General features: G+C 36.7%; 1 protein-coding gene across 2 annotated transcripts in view; it reads left to right on the forward strand.

The window, feature by feature from the left end:
• DNM3 (dynamin 3) overlaps positions 1-17,394 on the forward strand; it is a 171,514-nt gene that overhangs the window by 28,228 nt on the left and 125,892 nt on the right. The window contains exons 5-14 of one of the 2 annotated variants that reach the window (XM_086753240.1): positions 109-207; positions 1,112-1,272; positions 3,879-4,021; positions 4,790-4,925; positions 6,272-6,339; positions 7,790-7,928; positions 9,865-9,951; positions 11,854-11,924; positions 15,609-15,657; positions 17,311-17,340. In XM_086753240.1, the coding sequence (XP_086609366.1) occupies positions 109-207; positions 1,112-1,272; positions 3,879-4,021; positions 4,790-4,925; positions 6,272-6,339; positions 7,790-7,928; positions 9,865-9,951; positions 11,854-11,924; positions 15,609-15,657; positions 17,311-17,340 (983 nt within the window). The remainder of the gene's footprint in view (positions 1-108; positions 208-1,111; positions 1,273-3,878; positions 4,022-4,789; positions 4,926-6,271; positions 6,340-7,789; positions 7,929-9,864; positions 9,952-11,853; positions 11,925-15,608; positions 15,658-17,310; positions 17,341-17,394) is intronic. The other variant, XM_086753241.1, reaches the window with a different exon arrangement.

Raw genomic sequence — 17,394 nt, forward strand, 5'->3', positions numbered from 1 at the left:
TTGAGAATGTCACATATCTGTTATTATATAATTGTAAGATGTAATTGTTCTTCCTGAATGTAAATGATTCTTCGCTATCTTTTTCCTCCTCCCTCCACCCTGGGTCAGGCCTTAGGACCATTGGTGTGATCACAAAATTGGATCTGATGGATGAAGGAACCGATGCAAGAGAAATTCTAGAAAACAAACTACTCCCTCTTCGAAGAGGTGAGAATGTTCAGTTGTGTATATCCTTTGCAATCCAGAAGGTGGTTGGGTTGGGAGTCCTGGAGGTGAATCTAAGATTATACTGTACTTGATGACTTTCTAGCTTTTATCATTATATTTTATCATTATCATTTTATCATTATCTATTCAGCAAACACAAAAGGCAACTGTGCTAAAAAAAAAATCTACAAGTAAAGTAATTTTTTTTCTGGACCTGGAAAATACACTCTATATTCCAGAAGGAGCAAGAAATGTCAGCACAATTTGTTAGCCAGTTTTCTCTTATGTGCCAGACTGCTGTCCCTTTTAACAAAAGAATAATTTTTTTTTCTTTGCATATGACAGAAGAAAGCACCAGAGCTTTAGTAATCTCACCGTAAACCAAGTTTTGACCCCTTCCAGAAATTTTCCATGTAATTGTTCTGGCAGCTACTGCCACAATTGCCCATAATATTAACAATATCAATAATTTTTGATTCTAGCTATAATTTATTGATGAGACCACCAGCTCCTCCAATGGAGCATGTTGGTCCAGCAAACCAGAATAAATTTTTGCTACAATTTGCTAATAACCTATCATTTATCTATGTTGACCTCTATGTGTTTTGATCTTGTTTTGGGTTTTTTTCATGTTTATTTTTTGAGTTGTTTCTTTGGGGTACACCAAAATTTCAGATATTTCTGTATTCAAGTTGATGATTTAAATGGAAGTATATCTGTTATACATAAACAGGATGAACAACTTAGACACTGTTAAGGTCATTACAGTACTCGTAAACTATACCTGAAATGCCTAAATTGGAAAGTTTTGTTTGAACTGAGACAGTCTAGTTCTATTTAATATGAATTCAGAAGTTCAGATAATAGCTAAATTGACTTGCCCACTGGATTTGTGTTGTTTTAGGTTATATTGGTGTTGTAAACAGAAGCCAGAAGGACATTGATGGGAAGAAGGACATAAAGGCAGCTCTTCTAGCAGAAAGGAAATTCTTTCTTTCCCACCCAGCATATAGGCACATGGCAGATCGGATGGGAACACCGTATCTCCAGAAAGTTCTAAACCAGGTAAAACCTGAAGCCTTTGTGGTGAAAGGCAGTTTTTTTAATGATACGACCAATATAAAATTTTTATTAAAATGAATGTTGGTCAGTGAGCCTCACTTATTCTTTCCTGCTTTTAAAGTTTTAGTTCTCACAGTATAATAAAGAAAGCTGTACATTACGTGTAGCATATGAAAACTTAATGTGAGATGTAGTTTCAGACTTTTACTGGCAGTTCTGCACCTCCCTGTTCTCTTGAATACTGAATATGAACACGAAAAGTAAGATTTGTCTCCCTTCGTGGAAGTATACCATCCTATTCTTTAACGATCTATTTTTTTTTCTAGTTTAACAGGATTTTTAGAATTCAAATTTAGAAATTAGGAAAAAAAAACCAATAAATTTTTAGAAATCATGTATCCTGAGCATTGACTGTGTGTCTGTACTTTAACCTCAAAATCTACACTTTACTCTAGTTTTTAGTAGAAACAGTGTACTGTATACTAATGATATAAATGACAATTACAGTAATCAGAACACTTTGTTCACACTGCCTTTGTTTTTGCTGAAACCTTTGGTTTATTTCTATGAGTCCATGCCAAACCATGTCAAGATTACAGCTTCCTTCAGTAGGAAACAGAGGTCTATTTCCCAGTTACCTGGAGGAGAAACCCATAGCTTACTGTCCTAATGAAGACACTGCCTACAGCAGACTTGGAGGAGTATGTAATTCTCTTCACCATTTTGCATCTTTCAGTATTACTCTTTTCATAGCACCATCCTGTAGCTTGGATAACATGTAACCCTAATGATGATGCATTTCAGCATGTTTGAAGAGGACAAGATCAAGTTATGCTTACCTCTCTAAAATTACTGTTGATACTATGTTTTGGGGTTGTGGTTTTTTTTTGTTTTGTTTTTTAAAAAAAACAAACTTAGTTTGTCAGCTGACCAGTGTCCTTGGCATTCTACAAGTCAAACTTGATAGTGTTTTTCCAGTTCACTGTCAAATTGCAGCCTTTGGTCTGAAATAGACAAAGACCAGGTCAGCCTGGCTTTGTCCATTTTGGACAGCAGCTGGAAATAGCAGAAAAGTTATTGATTAAGGTAGGGAACTAAGTGGATGACACGCTTACTTTCTTGCTACAGTGACTTTGCAGCTGTAATTTGACAGCCAGGTTATGGCATGCTCTGCACTCACTCAAAAAGTATGCAGATGCCGTTTATTTGTGCCTCAGAACCTAAGTCTTCAAGAACTCACTTGTATCCTGCAATTTTGTTTGTGTTTAGGATGTTTTGCCTTTTTTTGTATCTTGAAAGTTTAACTCACATGTCTTAGTTTTGAGGCTGAAGCATGAGCTGCTTATACCTTTGCACTGTCTTATCTGTCCTGACTTGCATTACTTTATGTACTATTAACTTTTTTGTGAGCTGTTTTATAAATATACATATCTCAGTATGAACTGTTGGTCTTCTGTTGCTGTTACTCTATGTAGAATATTATATATGGGAAAATCTATTTAAGTTTCCTCCCTAAGATATTAGGAACCTATTAGTGATTACGGTTTCAGGTAATATTTAAATTTCTCTGCATCCACAAGATGGTGCTCCAGGGAAACTACAGCTTTTGATTTTGTGGCTGTTGGTCTGCTGAACAACTTCTATTTTGAGTTTACATATTTTGGTATATGACATTCTTAATTTATAGCTTGTCTGACTGGGGTTGGGAAGAGGGTTTGCAGCATAGTGCAAGAAGTCCACTTTGTTTTTAATCAAGGAACGGGTACAATGCATGAAAAATTTATGGTACAGGTAAGACATTGATAATGCTGTCCAAACACATTACAACATATATATGCAAAACTAAGTGGGGTAACTTAAACACGGATCTGGTAAGCCTTTTTATACTCTTCTTCAATTTATTATCTAGCACTTTTAGGAATATTTCCAGAAATGAAAACTGATAGTCTTGAGTGGTAAACCTTTTTCAGCCAAAAATCAAGTGTTTAAAAAAGGTAAAGTTCTATAATAATACGAGGACAAAATCTCTTCTCTTTAGTATACTTTGTACAAGAGAGCAGAATTCACGTAGAGGTGATTTTTCCCAACGGTAGGAGAGTGCCAAGTAGGTACTCTGTATATCTACACTTTCCTCCATCTCTATTCTCAGTGGACTGTGGATGCTCAGAATCTAATCTCTTCCTTCTCCCACATTGCGTTGTGGCTGTAAAATAAAGGAATTGTCATACTGAACAAATGTGTAAGGAATTGGGAAACACCCTTAGGAAAACCAACAAAGTGAGAGTGGTGGCATCAGTGCTGAGTGATGAGAGGTCATTTCAAGTTACATATGTAATGTGTATAACTTTTTTTTGTGTGTGTAACTAAACAAGGATGTAGTAATAGGGCTCAGTAAGTGAGAGGATGAAGGAATTTTTCAAGCCTCCGTATAATGTTTATGCCAAAGGGATATTGTATTGTTCTTTAACAGTCCCCATTGCTTCAAAGATTAAAAGGAACAACACTGGTAAACTAGCACAGGTCGTGGCTGATATGCTTGGCAGTCAGGAGGAAATGGTTGTGCTTTCATCTTTATTAAGAGTATAAAAGGACTTTTATTTGCATTTTAGCAACTTACCAATCATATTCGGGATACCCTGCCAGCCTTCAGAAGCAAACTCCAGAGCCAGCTGCTTTCTATAGAACATGAAGTAGAGGTATACAAAAACTTCAGACCAGAAGATCCAACCAGAAAAACAAAAGCCCTGTTGCAGTGAGTGTCCAGCCTTTTGTCTACTTTTCCCCGTTGTGTAGGTTTGGTTTGCCTTTTTTTTTGCCTTTTTTTTTTTTTTTTCTTTCTAATGGGTTTAAACTTAACGATTAGTATATGGTTATGTATTCTGTATGCAAACTCCAAAGAATTCTGTGCTTGATGTTCCAGAACAGTTTATTTACTCTGCAATTTCCGTAGTTTTCCCTAAATTAATTTTAGTAATCCTAGAAAAGAGAGAAAGTAGGACAGGAAGAGGTACAAAGATGGGCAGCATAAATGATCAAAGGTAAGAAACTCCTTCTGATTGCATAGACACATTCTTCAACCTGCTAAAAAGATGACCTTAAGCAAAGGAAGGAGATTGTGTTAGAAGTCTGCAAGATGAGGAGTCTGAAAGGAGAGTAGGGAATGCTTCTTTTTCCAATATAAAAACTTAGCTATGCAAAAGAACACAAAGATGGCAAGATCAAAATTAATCATAGATCATAGTCCTTCATGTGATGTGCACCTAAGCCACACAGCTCTTTGTTGCAGGAGCTAATAGTAAAAATTTGTGTGCTTTCAGAAAGCAACTAGTCAAATTCTGGGGGATAGATATGGATTTTATGAATTGTCAGCTTGGCTGAATGAATTGTTGTTATAGATACTTTTGTCAATTCCTAAACATGTTTTAATAGGCACTAGTAATCACATAGTACTGAAGTAAAGTTGGAAGTTGACATGCTTAAATGGCTGACATGCTTTTTTCTCCTTTCCTTTGAAATTTAGGATGGTACAACAATTTTCAGTTGACTTTGAAAAAAGAATCGAAGGATCAGGAGATCAGGTTGATACACTAGAACTTTCAGGTGGTGCCAAAATCAATCGTATTTTCCATGAACGTTTTCCTTTTGAACTAGTGAAGGTATTTATCCATCTTGCTGTTGTGCTTTGTGTTTTATTTATGTATTCTTATGTTTATACTGATGGTAGTAAAGCCAAGATAATGTCTCATTGAAAGAACACACTCTTAACTGTGGAAGAAATTATATCAAGTTCTAATTAGGACATTTGGCTTAATTTCTAGTTTTGGATACTGAGACATGCTAAGAATTCTGAAATATAGGAATTGGCATATAATTATAGTCCCATTTCTCACTATTTTCCATGCTTTTTTATTGTTTTATCATGAATAGCATCTTCCTTCTGTTTAGACAGGGCAGGCAAACAACTACAGTTGGTAAATTCAAGTTGTTGTGTTCAAGTAGCTAATACCTATTAAAATCAGAGTTATGGAAAAGAGCCATTTTCTGTGTTTTCTGCTTCTGCATTCAATGCATTAAACCAAAGCCAGCTTTCACTTCTGCCCTTTCATAGTGGGAGGTGGAGCAAAAGCAAATTTGATGTTTTGAGATAATATTTCTCCTTTTGATACATCTCTTCTTGCTCACCTGTCCTTTGGGTAACAGAATAAACAGAGGTCTAGTGGGGTGTGGAATAATGAAACCTGTGTTCCTATGAATTTGTGTTACATATTTTTTGATTATTTTCTTTCACTGCGGTGTCTTTAGTTTCCCCTCACCATGAACTCTACTGTGTCTCTAGTCCCCATTCTTTTACACTTTTCCTAAACTTGCTTTCCACCTGTTATATTCAACTGCCTTGACATGCCCTAATTTTCAGTTGGGTAAGAACCAGACAGGATTGTGTCTGGTTCCACAGTTTAAATGTGATAGGTCAACTAGCAGCCAACAGAACAGATGACAGTTGAGCTTAAGTAGTGACCCTTTGTTTGTAATAGCACTAACTTCTCTTCCAGCTAGCTGACTTTCAAGAAACTTAAAGAAAAGATTTATAACTTCATAACTGAGATGACTGCTCTTTTAAATTTAGTTGAAAAACAGTAGAATGTGAAGGGGAGGACAAAAAGGCCATAATTACGCAAGTTGCATCACTTTAGGAAACTAGGCTTAAAAAAAGTTGCATCTTCCAAATCCTGTTTCTGGCTCACTCTGTCAACTCTGAAAAATCATTCCAACTGTTGACATATATGTGGAATGGAAGGGTGCATAATTTTCAACAATCCCTACTGCTGCCTGTAGCTTTAGTGTTAATATGTTTTAAAATACTTATACTTTGTTTGGCAAAATATTAATTTTTAATTATGCTAGTTGAACTTGCCTGTCTTCCAGTTGTATTGGGAGTGGTAATATTTTTCTGGTTTATTAAAAACTTTCCCTAATATCACCTCATATGCTTTTGTTCCTGTAGATGGAATTCAATGAGAAGGAATTGCGGAGAGAAATAAGTTACGCCATCAAGAACATACATGGTATCAGGCAAGTGCTCCCAAGTTTTCAAGCCCAGTCACATTATAGAGGGTGTGGTATTTTTAAACCTGTGGACATAGAGGCTGTTGACTTCTAGACTATGTAACTAACACACTACTCCTAGTAGCTGACTTTTTTTTTCTTCCACTCCTTTACACTTCTGTTTTGCAAGTAGCTGTTTTGGGCTAAACAGTTGGTTTGCCCAAAGAGGTTTGATTTACTTCGTAATGCTGGAAAATAATTTTACAGAGAAAATAAATGACTTTTTTTTTTTTCTGGTAATGGCTGCAGTTCTGTTAAGCCTGTATTCCTGAAAAGTCATGTTTTGGAAGGAAAACCTGTGTCTTGATATGGAAAACTTTTCAGCTCGTGTTGCAGTAGACTCTGTGCACTGTCTTACTCTCTTTATTCTCAACTGTTTCTTGAAATGACTGATTTACAAGTGAGTTTGCTGAGGTTTTACTTTGTGGATATGTCTGCAGTATATTATTAGGTTTGGAAGAGGAGGTATTTGGGTTTTTTTGGTTTGGAATGACCTAATCATCTCACTTTGAAATGATCAGTCTATTTTGGAGAGACACTTTATCAGTTGCATACTTATTTTTTGTTCTTTTGACAATAGAACAGATTCCAAAAAGCTTAAATTCTTCTTTTGTGGTATTTTTTTCCGCTCCTCCTACACACTTGTGAGTATGTAATATCTTTTGAAAGCATTGCTTACAAGCTTTGTTCTTAGTGTCTTGGAAAATGTTCTTTGCATTATCTGTAAAGTAAATTCTCAGGTGGCTGACTCTAGTAGCTGTGGTGAAGTATTTGAGCTTTTCTGGCCTTATTGATAGAAAGGTCTTGGTGAGCAACTTATAGCAGTGAATTGATAGTTTTGGGCATGTTTTTATAGTTTACTTTTTCATATAATTTGTCTGCCAAGGTAGATATTTGCAAGCAGTGTTTGAAAGAGAAGTAAGGCCTGTTTGTTTAGAACTGGTTCTGAGAGGTATATGTTACATGGGTTCATATACCCTGAAGTGACCAACAGTGAAATTCTCCATATAGGACTCTGAGTAACAGAACCACATTTCCTGTTGTAAGTGATGAGAAAAGTGCAGCTATAGGATTCTTGTGTTTTTGCTATGTAAGTGATTGTGCAGGGACTGCAGCTGTCATTCATCCCTCTAAGGTTTGATGAACTGCTGAAGAGACTTTACTGCATTAGATCAGTACTCCTTTAGAGTTCCTGTAGTCATCTTCAAGTAGTAGGGCTGTTTCTACTTCTATATTCTTACTCACAGTGACACTGTTTTTTAGAGAAAGGAGCAAATTTAGTTCTGTGGAAGTCTGTTTCTGTAGGGATTGTTATTACTCAACTGTAAGCCTCTGAAAAGGCAGATTTGAGCAATTTAATAGAAATATTCCTTGCATGATGTTTTTATTAGTCTTACATATTCTTTTATCTCCACAGAACAGGTTTGTTTACTCCAGATATGGCATTTGAAGCCATTGTTAAAAAACAAATAGTCAAGCTGAAAGGACCTTGCTTAAAAAGTGTGGATCTGGTGATGCAAGAGTTAATTAACACTGTCAAGAAGTGCACTAAAAAGGTAACTTGCCCATAGATCTGGTAATATAAGTATAATGTAATGATATAGTAGATAATATAAAGCCTGTCTTGCATTTTCTAGTGTTATAAGCAATTTCTGATCTAGTTGTTTGATGTACAGAGTAAGACTCTAAAGTAATTACAACTTCTGCTATATTGTCTAAACAATGTAATGCTGGAAATGTTGAATTTTTTTTATTCCTCTATCTTGAATATATATATACACACACCTTATGATTGGAGTTTTTTTGAATCAAGAGTTGCCCCCAGTTTCCTCTTTAAAACCATGTTTTCACTGGTACTGAAAATACCAGTGAATAGGTACATAGGCAGCAATTCCACGGAGGAGTAAATCAGCAAAAAAAAACGTACTTTGAAGTTTTCTTTTCCAATGCTAATAAGAGGAAGAAACGGTGAAACTTTTCTAGAGCAAAGGCCTCATATGTGTTCAGAGACTATTTATCAAGGAGAGAAAAATACTCTTTCTATATTGAAACTACTTGGTAGCCCCACAGTTCTTTGCAATGTAATGGGTCCAGAACTTCTCCTGTGCTTTTTTCATACACAACCCCAAAAACATCTGATCTTCAGCTGTCAAGAAGGTAGAAGTGGAAAGATAGACTTCATCTTCCTTGTATTTGTACATGCTTGCATTAGTGTTCTGTGCAGCAAGCTCATTTGTCAAATGTGGAACATTTAAGTGGAAAGAACTGATGATGATTGAGCTTCCTGATGTGAAATTTGTGTGCATCAATTAAACTTTTAACCAAAGATCCTGCAAGTGTAATGAATTAGGAAATACATTTGTCAAAGCTAAAAATAGCATTACTGTGAGTATTTGGGAATGGTTTTCCTGAAGTATTTGCTTGTTTTGGTGTATGCTCTTAGAATAAAACCTCAAACTTCGCACCCCCCCAGCTGTGGCTAAGGAAGCATGTCAGATATATTAATATGAAGCTTTTTTCATCTCTCACTTTTTACCTTCCTAGGAAAGCTGTAATCTGTAAATACTATGACTCACTTGTCTGGAGCATTGGCAACTAACAGTTACTGATTTTCAATTCTCTCTTCTCCCATTACGCTGTGACATTCTAAAATATCTCATTGACTCTTGTAGACTTCTAAGCTAATTGTCTACTTTTGTTGTCTTGTGTTCATCTGTCTTTTCCACTATCTCGGAGTGCATGGCACCCTAATAGTAGCAAGTACAGGAGCGGTTCTGGGATGTTAGCACAGGTATGCTGAAGTTGTTGAGAAATATCCTGTCACATTCTTTGCATTTTTCTGATAATACAATTTTTTTTGTACCAATGAGCAGGTGAAGGAGATATTTCTTAAAACAGGAAAGGATGACAGTCTTTTTGACTAAGATAAGAGAAGCAGATTCACTGCGATATGTTGAGCAGAGTTTCCAGGTTTTTTAACTTTTGTCAAAGTTTGTAAGATATGTCACTTGAATTAACTGTGCAAACTCTTTTCCCAGTGCTATCGGCCAAATTTACTGTTCTGGTTTGCTGTTTACATTTTAAAGTATTGTTATTGAGATGTAAAGATGTTGCCACAAGGTGGAGCCTTCAGAGACCAAGAAACTTGGAAACTATTTAAAGCACCACTCTGGAATTAGGCACAGTAGAAGAGAGATGCATGAGGAAATCTCACCCCAAGGCTGATAAACTGTGGTTCACATGTCCAGAGTGTCTTTTCCTCAACATTGCATGGAGCAAAAGCACTGAAACAATCCAAAGGTTTAGGTCTCTTCAGTTTCTCTAGACAATGACCATCAATAGCAAGTATGGCTTGCTTTGTAGTGTAGTTAATTATTACAAATGCTTGGGCTAAAAGTTGCTTTCTTCCAGAGAGAAAAGCGGGCGACTCCCCTGTTTGTATTCTACTGAAGCCACCCTCAGGTGTATATTTTCATTAATTTTGCTTTTCAGTTGGCAACGTATCCAAGGTTGTGTGAGGAAACAGAAAGAATTGTTGCTGGCTACATTCGTGAAAGAGAAGAGAAGACCAAGGATCAGGTGAGAATAAATAGGAGATCTAACAGTTTGGGGAAGTGTGTGAAGGAGGAAAGTTCTTACATACAAAGTACAGTAAGACAACGAGAGATTTTTTGATTTTTTTTTTTTTTTTTTTTTTTTTTTTTTTTGGCAGTTGGAACATTTTAGAGGGGGAGAAAAATTGCTCCTCTACCATTGAGCTTTGACAGAGGAGACTAGAAATGTCACAGAAAATCCTAATTTGGTCTTTCAAGATTAGGATTGGTGGCTTAAAGTAACGTTGCTTGTTCCTGTGCCACAGGGTACTATCTTCTTAGCTGTGCCACAACAGCTGTTTGTGGGAAATCGATTAATGATCAAACAAACGGACACAGAAATGTCCAACCTTTTTTCTACTTTGTTTTCACTTTTTTTTTTTTTTTAACATACCCATCCTGTGCTCTAACTACAGCGAGGCCTACAAGCAATTGTACTTGGATTCTTGTGGGAGTGACAAGCTTTTCTTAAAATTAAAAAAAAAATTAAAAACGAAACAAAACCAGAGAAACTTGTTTAGAACGTTCGTCAGCTAGCTAAGCACTCCAAATCCAGGAAACTTCAAAACTTTGATTACATGTGAGAAAACCCACTGGAAGTAGAAACAGGAATTATTGTCTGGAGAATTGAGAGTGTGACAACAGAAATATTTGGGGAAGAAGGGCTAGGCAGAGCTCCTAAGTTGTTCTGGACTCCTGGTTCTCTAGTCCTGATCCTGTGCAAGCTAGGGAGCTGTGCAGCATGTCCTGCTTATTTTCCTTTAATCTGTGCTGTGAATGTAGTCTTAAAAATATATATTTTTTTTAAATTGTATTTGCTGTGCTTGTACTTGCAGGGAGTTCTAGTTTGAAATAACAGTTATTTCAAAATTTGGAAGAAGAAACAAGTTACTTAGACTAATTTAGTCTTTTTTCTTAGTATTCCATTCTTCAATGTGTGCGCACACTTGTCAATTTCCCAGAACAAAGTACAAAATACCAGCTCTCTGTAAATGTCAAGAGTTGGTCAAATAGGTTATTGTCACATATTCACATCATTATGTATGCTGTTAGCAGTTATCATTAATAAATCAAAACACTAGTTGAGGGTATTTTCAGATGTAAGAGCTAGATCCAAATCCCCACTATTTTGCTCTGAGTGAAGCGCCTAATATCTTCTGGAAATTGTGAAGAGTTTAGGAGTGATGCTGTGTTTGTGTCCTGCTGATAAATGGAAGTCTGAAAAGATGGGGAAAAAGTGTCGTCTCATGCATGTTCAACAAACTGTGCAAGGCTGGGAGTGAGCTTTCTGTAGTATCTTTACATGTTCTTTGCCAAGGTAGATTATCAAGTTCAAATCAAATTCTCTCTGGGCTGGCAAGTGATTAAGTACAGAAACTGTTCATTCTGTTATTTCTCACTTACTAGCCCACCTCTCAAGCCATATGTGTGCACCAGAATGGCTGTCTAGTACCTGGACTGTACATTTTCTGGGCCAGGGCTGGCTTAACTATCCCTTCTTCGTGTGGTACCTGAAAAAAATTTAAGTACCCTCATTTTAGGTTTAAGGTTCAAGTTCCTTGCTGGCTTGTCTGAAATGCTACAGATAGACAGAATGTTGCTTAACTTGCAAAACATAGTTCTAGAATCTGTTGTATATTATTAAACTATCTCTGGCCATGTAGGATTGATTTTAATGAAGTGGACAAAGCCCAAGATAGTGAAAAATGAGGTCTGACAGGAAAAAATTAGGAAGAGGTTTAATAAGCTGTAGCCTAGCTTATTAAACAAGCACATTAATAGAATTGATGGGATTTAGAAAATATTGTTGCTTTTGGCTTGAATGTTATGAAAGCAATATTCGGTAATGCAGAAAACTCAGAAGTTCTGTTCTTTTCTCCTGTAATAGGTGCTGCTGCTGATTGATATCCAGGTTTCGTACATCAACACCAACCATGAAGACTTCATTGGCTTCGCAAAGTATGTATATAGAAACTTTGCTATAAAGATACTGTTAGGTTTTTGCGGGGGCTTTCTTTGTGGTTTTTTTTTTTTTTTTTTTTTACTAAGTTTGAAACACAAGCCCTGAAGTGTGACAGTGACGATGCAAGCTGCAAAGTACAAAACATGCAGGAGCATGCTCTTTCTCCGTATACACAGTATTGAACTCTGTCCTACTTGTAGGGGATTCTTTAGCCCAATTCATAAGCCTGGTTTCACCAAAGCTGAAGTTTGTCTTGGTCTGAAATCACGTGCATCTCGGGAAGCCGCTATGGCAAGCCAATGGCCTCACTGTATCCATTTTGGGACCACAGAAATGTATAATATTGGTGGTCTTTCCACGTTGTTGCTAATGCATATTTTGGGAGCTGTGATTCTGTGTGAAACAGTTTTCCTCGGAGTAATGGATGTCACTGAATTATAAGTGTGCCTGCTGTTTGGCTGTAGAGAATAATAGTAGCACAATGCCCTGCAGGGCCTGGTTTGACGTTCTCCTCGGTTAATTGAAAAGGCTGTGAGAATATTCTCCAGAATGTTCTCCCTCAGCTTCCAGCAATTTGTGCCTCAGGGACTTCATACCAACATTTTGACACTAGTAAAAATGTTAAAGATGTCTTCACTCTTTGAAGAATAAAAATTCCTTCAGTCATACTCATGCCATATTTGCTGTAACAGTCTTTGGAATCGCAACAGGTTTCATCCATGTGGGATGCTAGCAACAAAGTTTGGCACCACAGTAGGTATTATACTACGGCCTATTCTAGTTAGCACTGTGAAGGAAGGTCTACATCTTTGGCGGTATGCCTTGAAGGTTTAAAACATGGAGTTCAGTAAGCTGAGAGGGGAGAAGGCAAAGCCAGGCACTGTTTATGTGTCTGGTTTGAACAACTTTCTCTAGAATTGTTTGCAGGTCCTGGATATCTTTATCAGCTCTCTTGACAAATGGCAGGATGTTGTAGGAATGGTAGCTGGCCTTCTAGAGGTCAAGATAACAACCTGCCTTCTATTTACTTCTCTTCATCCTTTTCTGACAGGAAAAAGCCAGCTAAAAACACTCCATATATATTCATGGTGTGTGTTGTGACCTTGGGAAGTCACATAGTCCAACCTCCTGCTCAGAGGAGGGTCAATGCTGAGTTCAGACCAGGTTACTCGGGGCTTTGTCCAATCAGATCTGGAAAACTTCCAAAACCAGAGATTCTCCAGCCTCTCTATGCAGCCTATTCCAATGCTTGCCTCTCCTCCTGTGAAGAGACTTTTCCTTATGTCAAGTTGGAATCTCCTATATTTTATAGTCTTGGATTCTGCAGTGTCAGGTATATCTGGAGCTATTTTGTTACGTCTCTTCCCTGGAAAAATCACCCTCATGAACGCTGCTGCTGGGGCCTCTAGTTCAGTCTGTGGTCCTCACTGCTGTGTCTTTTTCAAGGAGTTGCAATACCTGAGTTCAGGTTCTTGGGAAAGCTGCTGCTTCTTTTGCCAGCTGAGATCTAGAAATCCTCAGCTGCTGTGCACGGGGCATAAGCAGATAACAAATGACCCTTTGCTTAAGTTCACTGGTAAGTTTTAAGCAAGTGTTTCTATAGGTTGAAACTGATGGGAAGGGAAGTATCTTTGTTGACTTGTGCTCAACTGGAAGAGAAAGCTTGGATAACTAAGAACAATTTAAAATGTAAAATATATTAATTTGTGAGCTAAACTGTAGAAAATACACATTGTAAACTATAACCATATTAGTTTTATAGTAATTATGTTAGAACTGGAAAATGAAATAATTTTTGAGTAGCATATGGGCTTCTGGTGTATCTAAACATCCTGGACTATACATTCCCTAGTGTTTTCTTTCTTTTACTGAGTCTTCTAGCCAGTTGTCTCACGCGACTGCAGTGTTTTGTAAGCATAGGTCCTGTGAACCTTGCTCGTAAGAATGAGAGCACAAAACATTTCAAACTACCTTGCAGCTTTGCAGGGCCTAAGGCAGGCTACAGTGTGATGTGAATTGACTTGAGAAGGATTTAAGAATGTCAATTTTTAGAACATCTTTGCATAGTTATAAAATTGTGAAATCTTAGAATATTAATGTTTGTCTCATTTAGCAGAAGGAGTGGTAAAATGTTGGGACTGGGTTTGTGTTTCCCAGTTGGTGTAACTGAGACATAGCTACATGCTTCAATCTACATAAAGAGTAATTTGTATTTAGAACAGTAAATAGAGAACCAAGTGCTGGGCTATTTCTAAAAGACATGGGTTTTAGTATGATGTTAGTGGTCTAATTAGCTTTCCTAAGGCGATAAAACAAAATTAAAAAAAAAAAACCAAAACAAAACCCAAAACCAAACCAAAAGAATGGCAATTCAATTTGTTTCTCAAACAACAGATCGGAATTCGTGAGGAGTAAGTGCTGTGTTTTCTGTGTACACGTTATTTAATCATAATTTATGCACTAAAGCTGATGCAACTTAGACGATGCACCAGAAACATGCAGTGTTGCTTGGTTCAAAGGATCGGGATGACTGAGAGCTAAGCCCAGTGAATAGGCACATGAAATAAATATCCTTGTGGATCTTCTCATGGACAGCATGTGGACTGCTGTTTTGGTAGGGTATGGTCTGAAAGGCAGGATCAGAGTTGAGACGGGGATGAGTTTGGTGTTTCAGCAATTCTTTGGAACAGCAGCTGTGCACAAAACTGTTGCAGGATTGGCCCACAGGCTGTGATCCAAGCACATCTTTCTTTCTATTTCAGAGCAGTGTTTGTAGCTGATCTAATATGTATGCTTCTTTCTTCAGTTAATCCATGCCTGGTGAAATGGTATAATCTAATCCAAACAAAACTTCCTGTCACCAGTGGCTGCTCTGGTGGTCAAGTAGCTGATGCCTGCTGTTTGAACATTTTTTTTTTTTTTTTTTTTTTTCCTATTTCCAGGAATATTTTAATTTTGTGGCCTAACTCTTACAAACCATCACATAATGGAAATGCTTTTAGAATTAATGACAAATTGTATGTTTTTGAGACAGGAGTGTGTTTTGTTTCAGGAATTGGGATTACCAGAATTCAAGAATTGAGCAAAGTATTTTAAATATGTTTTAATTTCACATGCGCTCTAGTCTTATAAGATTCCAGCTTTTTGAACCAGTTTTGTGGTGGCTTCATCCATTGGTTATATTTACCCCCTCAAAGTGCATATAAATATTAGAATAATATCCAAAACAAACTGTCAAGACAAAGCTATTAAGGAGCCTCCAGCAGGGGAGGATTTTGTTGTACTGTGCTAAATAACAGAAATGGCTTTCTTTTTGTCTCTTTTGAATATTTATAGAGGCTAATGTTTCCAAGGTTACCCACATGGGCCATAATTTCTCTGTGCTTTTAGTAGCCTTTACCAATCTAAGTAGGATGTTGTTACAAATTAGATGATTAGTAGGAGCTGTCTGCTGTGCATGTCCCTTCTGTGCTAAGCAGGCAACTATAAGTAGGCACTCCTATACTGTAAGAAAAAATAGTTGAAATATCCTCATATATGCAATGATTTTGCTGTGTTTCTTTGTTACTCTAGCTTTCTGTGCTGGAATCCGAAGTAACTATTACTGCTAAAATCTATTCCTCAGGAACTGGCTTAGTTCGAGTTTCTTCAGTGTAACTCTTTTCCTCTGCTTTCCTTAGTGCCCAACAAAGAAGCAGTCAGGTTAACAAAAGTGCAGTGGGAAATCAGGTAGGCACCTAACAGAGAATGGATAATGGCATGTGCAAGTTAATCCAAGCTGTTTGGTTTTCTTGGCTGTGTTTATTTGTTGTAAGTGTATCATTTACCTTTCCTGCTTCAAATATATATAAAATGCATCATCATCACTTTGTTTTACCGAATTTTTTAGAGCCACCTGACTTTCATTGTTATCATTTATTGTTTAACATCTGTGCTACTACTTGTACTGCTGGTTAGTGTCTCCCCTCCCATGCCATTTAGTGCATTGAATCTTTCATGCTACACACCAATTTTGTCATTAACTGTAAACTTGTGAATTTCAGAATCCAAAACACTGGTGAGTACTTGCTTGTGTGTACTTTTGTAATAGTTTTACTAGTTCTTATTGTGTTCACAGCTTAATAGCAATGAAGGGGCAATTCAGCAAGCAAAAGCAGATTTGCCTTTACCTCTTCTGAAACCTTTCAGTTGACTTCAGAGGGATGTTGACTATGTACCATAGTCCCCTCTCAAAATAAACAAAGAAGAACTGGTTTATGGTCTCAGATTCATTAGCATTTTTACTGAGATTTGTTAATGAAATTATTTGTTTGTTTCTTTTTAACATATAAGAATATGGGATTGATCCTGCAAGATGCTAAGTGCTCCCAAATTTTGCTTCTTTCTTTGCTTTTGTGTGGGCCAGGGATGCTCAGTACTTCACAGGATCATTCCTTTTTTTTTTTTATATGAGATGAAAATAATGAAAATGCTACCACTTTGATGGTTTCTGCTCTCACTTTGAGGGTTTTGCAAAGTCTTAAACAGAAAGAAAATGTGGAATTCATACATACTTTAAAAGGATATAAATATTCTAGTGAAAATAAGACAATGGAATTTTGTATAAATAATTACCAGAATTTAACATCTTCCTAATGTTTTCATGTGCAATTTGGTTAAACAGTGCTCAGGAGAGAAAGATCAAGGTTTTCAAATGTGACTACTGAATAGATCCCTTAGGTGATAAAACCTAAGATGTCAGAAAGTCTCCTATTCTGCTGTTGTAGATGAGAGTTATAGCATTTTTTAAAAAAACTTGGTTGTCTTTTTGGGGATAGAAATCCAACCTCTTCCTCCCACCAAGAAATTGCTAGTTATTTTTTAAGGTGTTAGTTAAAATAATCCATTAACTTTTTGGATGTGATGGTCTCCCAGAGCCTGACCAGCGTGAGTGTCATTTTTGTTGTAATATACGGTTTGGACTTAAATGAAAAAAGTTGAATGGTCTAAACACTGAAATGGCTTCAAAGACTAGTCCCTTGCCTCTGAGGAGAGATTTCCTTCTTATCTAGCTGTGCCGGAACATGTGTCAAACACAACAACCGTCATCACTTTGGAGTGTCCCATAAAAGGAAAATAGACCAATTATCTGACTCTTCAAAAATACACAAATAAAATGAACGATTTTTTAATTAAGTGATGTTCTCTTTTTAAAGAAGGGGAGAAAAAGCTTGGCATTTTAAATTAAATGTTGAAACTGGATTACTTTTCATATAAAGGACTTTGCTGAACCTTTTATTTTAAAGATAATAAACAGATGCTTGTAAGCTAATTGTTTGGAGTTGAAAAGAATGAGAAAATGTTTCTGAAATAAAACTTCATTTTTGCAATTTACTATTTCAGGGAACCAATCTACCGCCTTCAAGGCAAATTGTACGAGCTAAGTTCTGTAAGCTTTATTGTTGCTTTTTCATTTAGCTTCTCAGA

The sequence above is a fragment of the Chlamydotis macqueenii genome, chromosome 8, assembly GCF_036417535.1.
Source record: "Chlamydotis macqueenii isolate bChlMac1 chromosome 8, bChlMac1.mat, whole genome shotgun sequence".
Taxonomy (NCBI): domain Eukaryota; kingdom Metazoa; phylum Chordata; class Aves; order Otidiformes; family Otididae; genus Chlamydotis; species Chlamydotis macqueenii.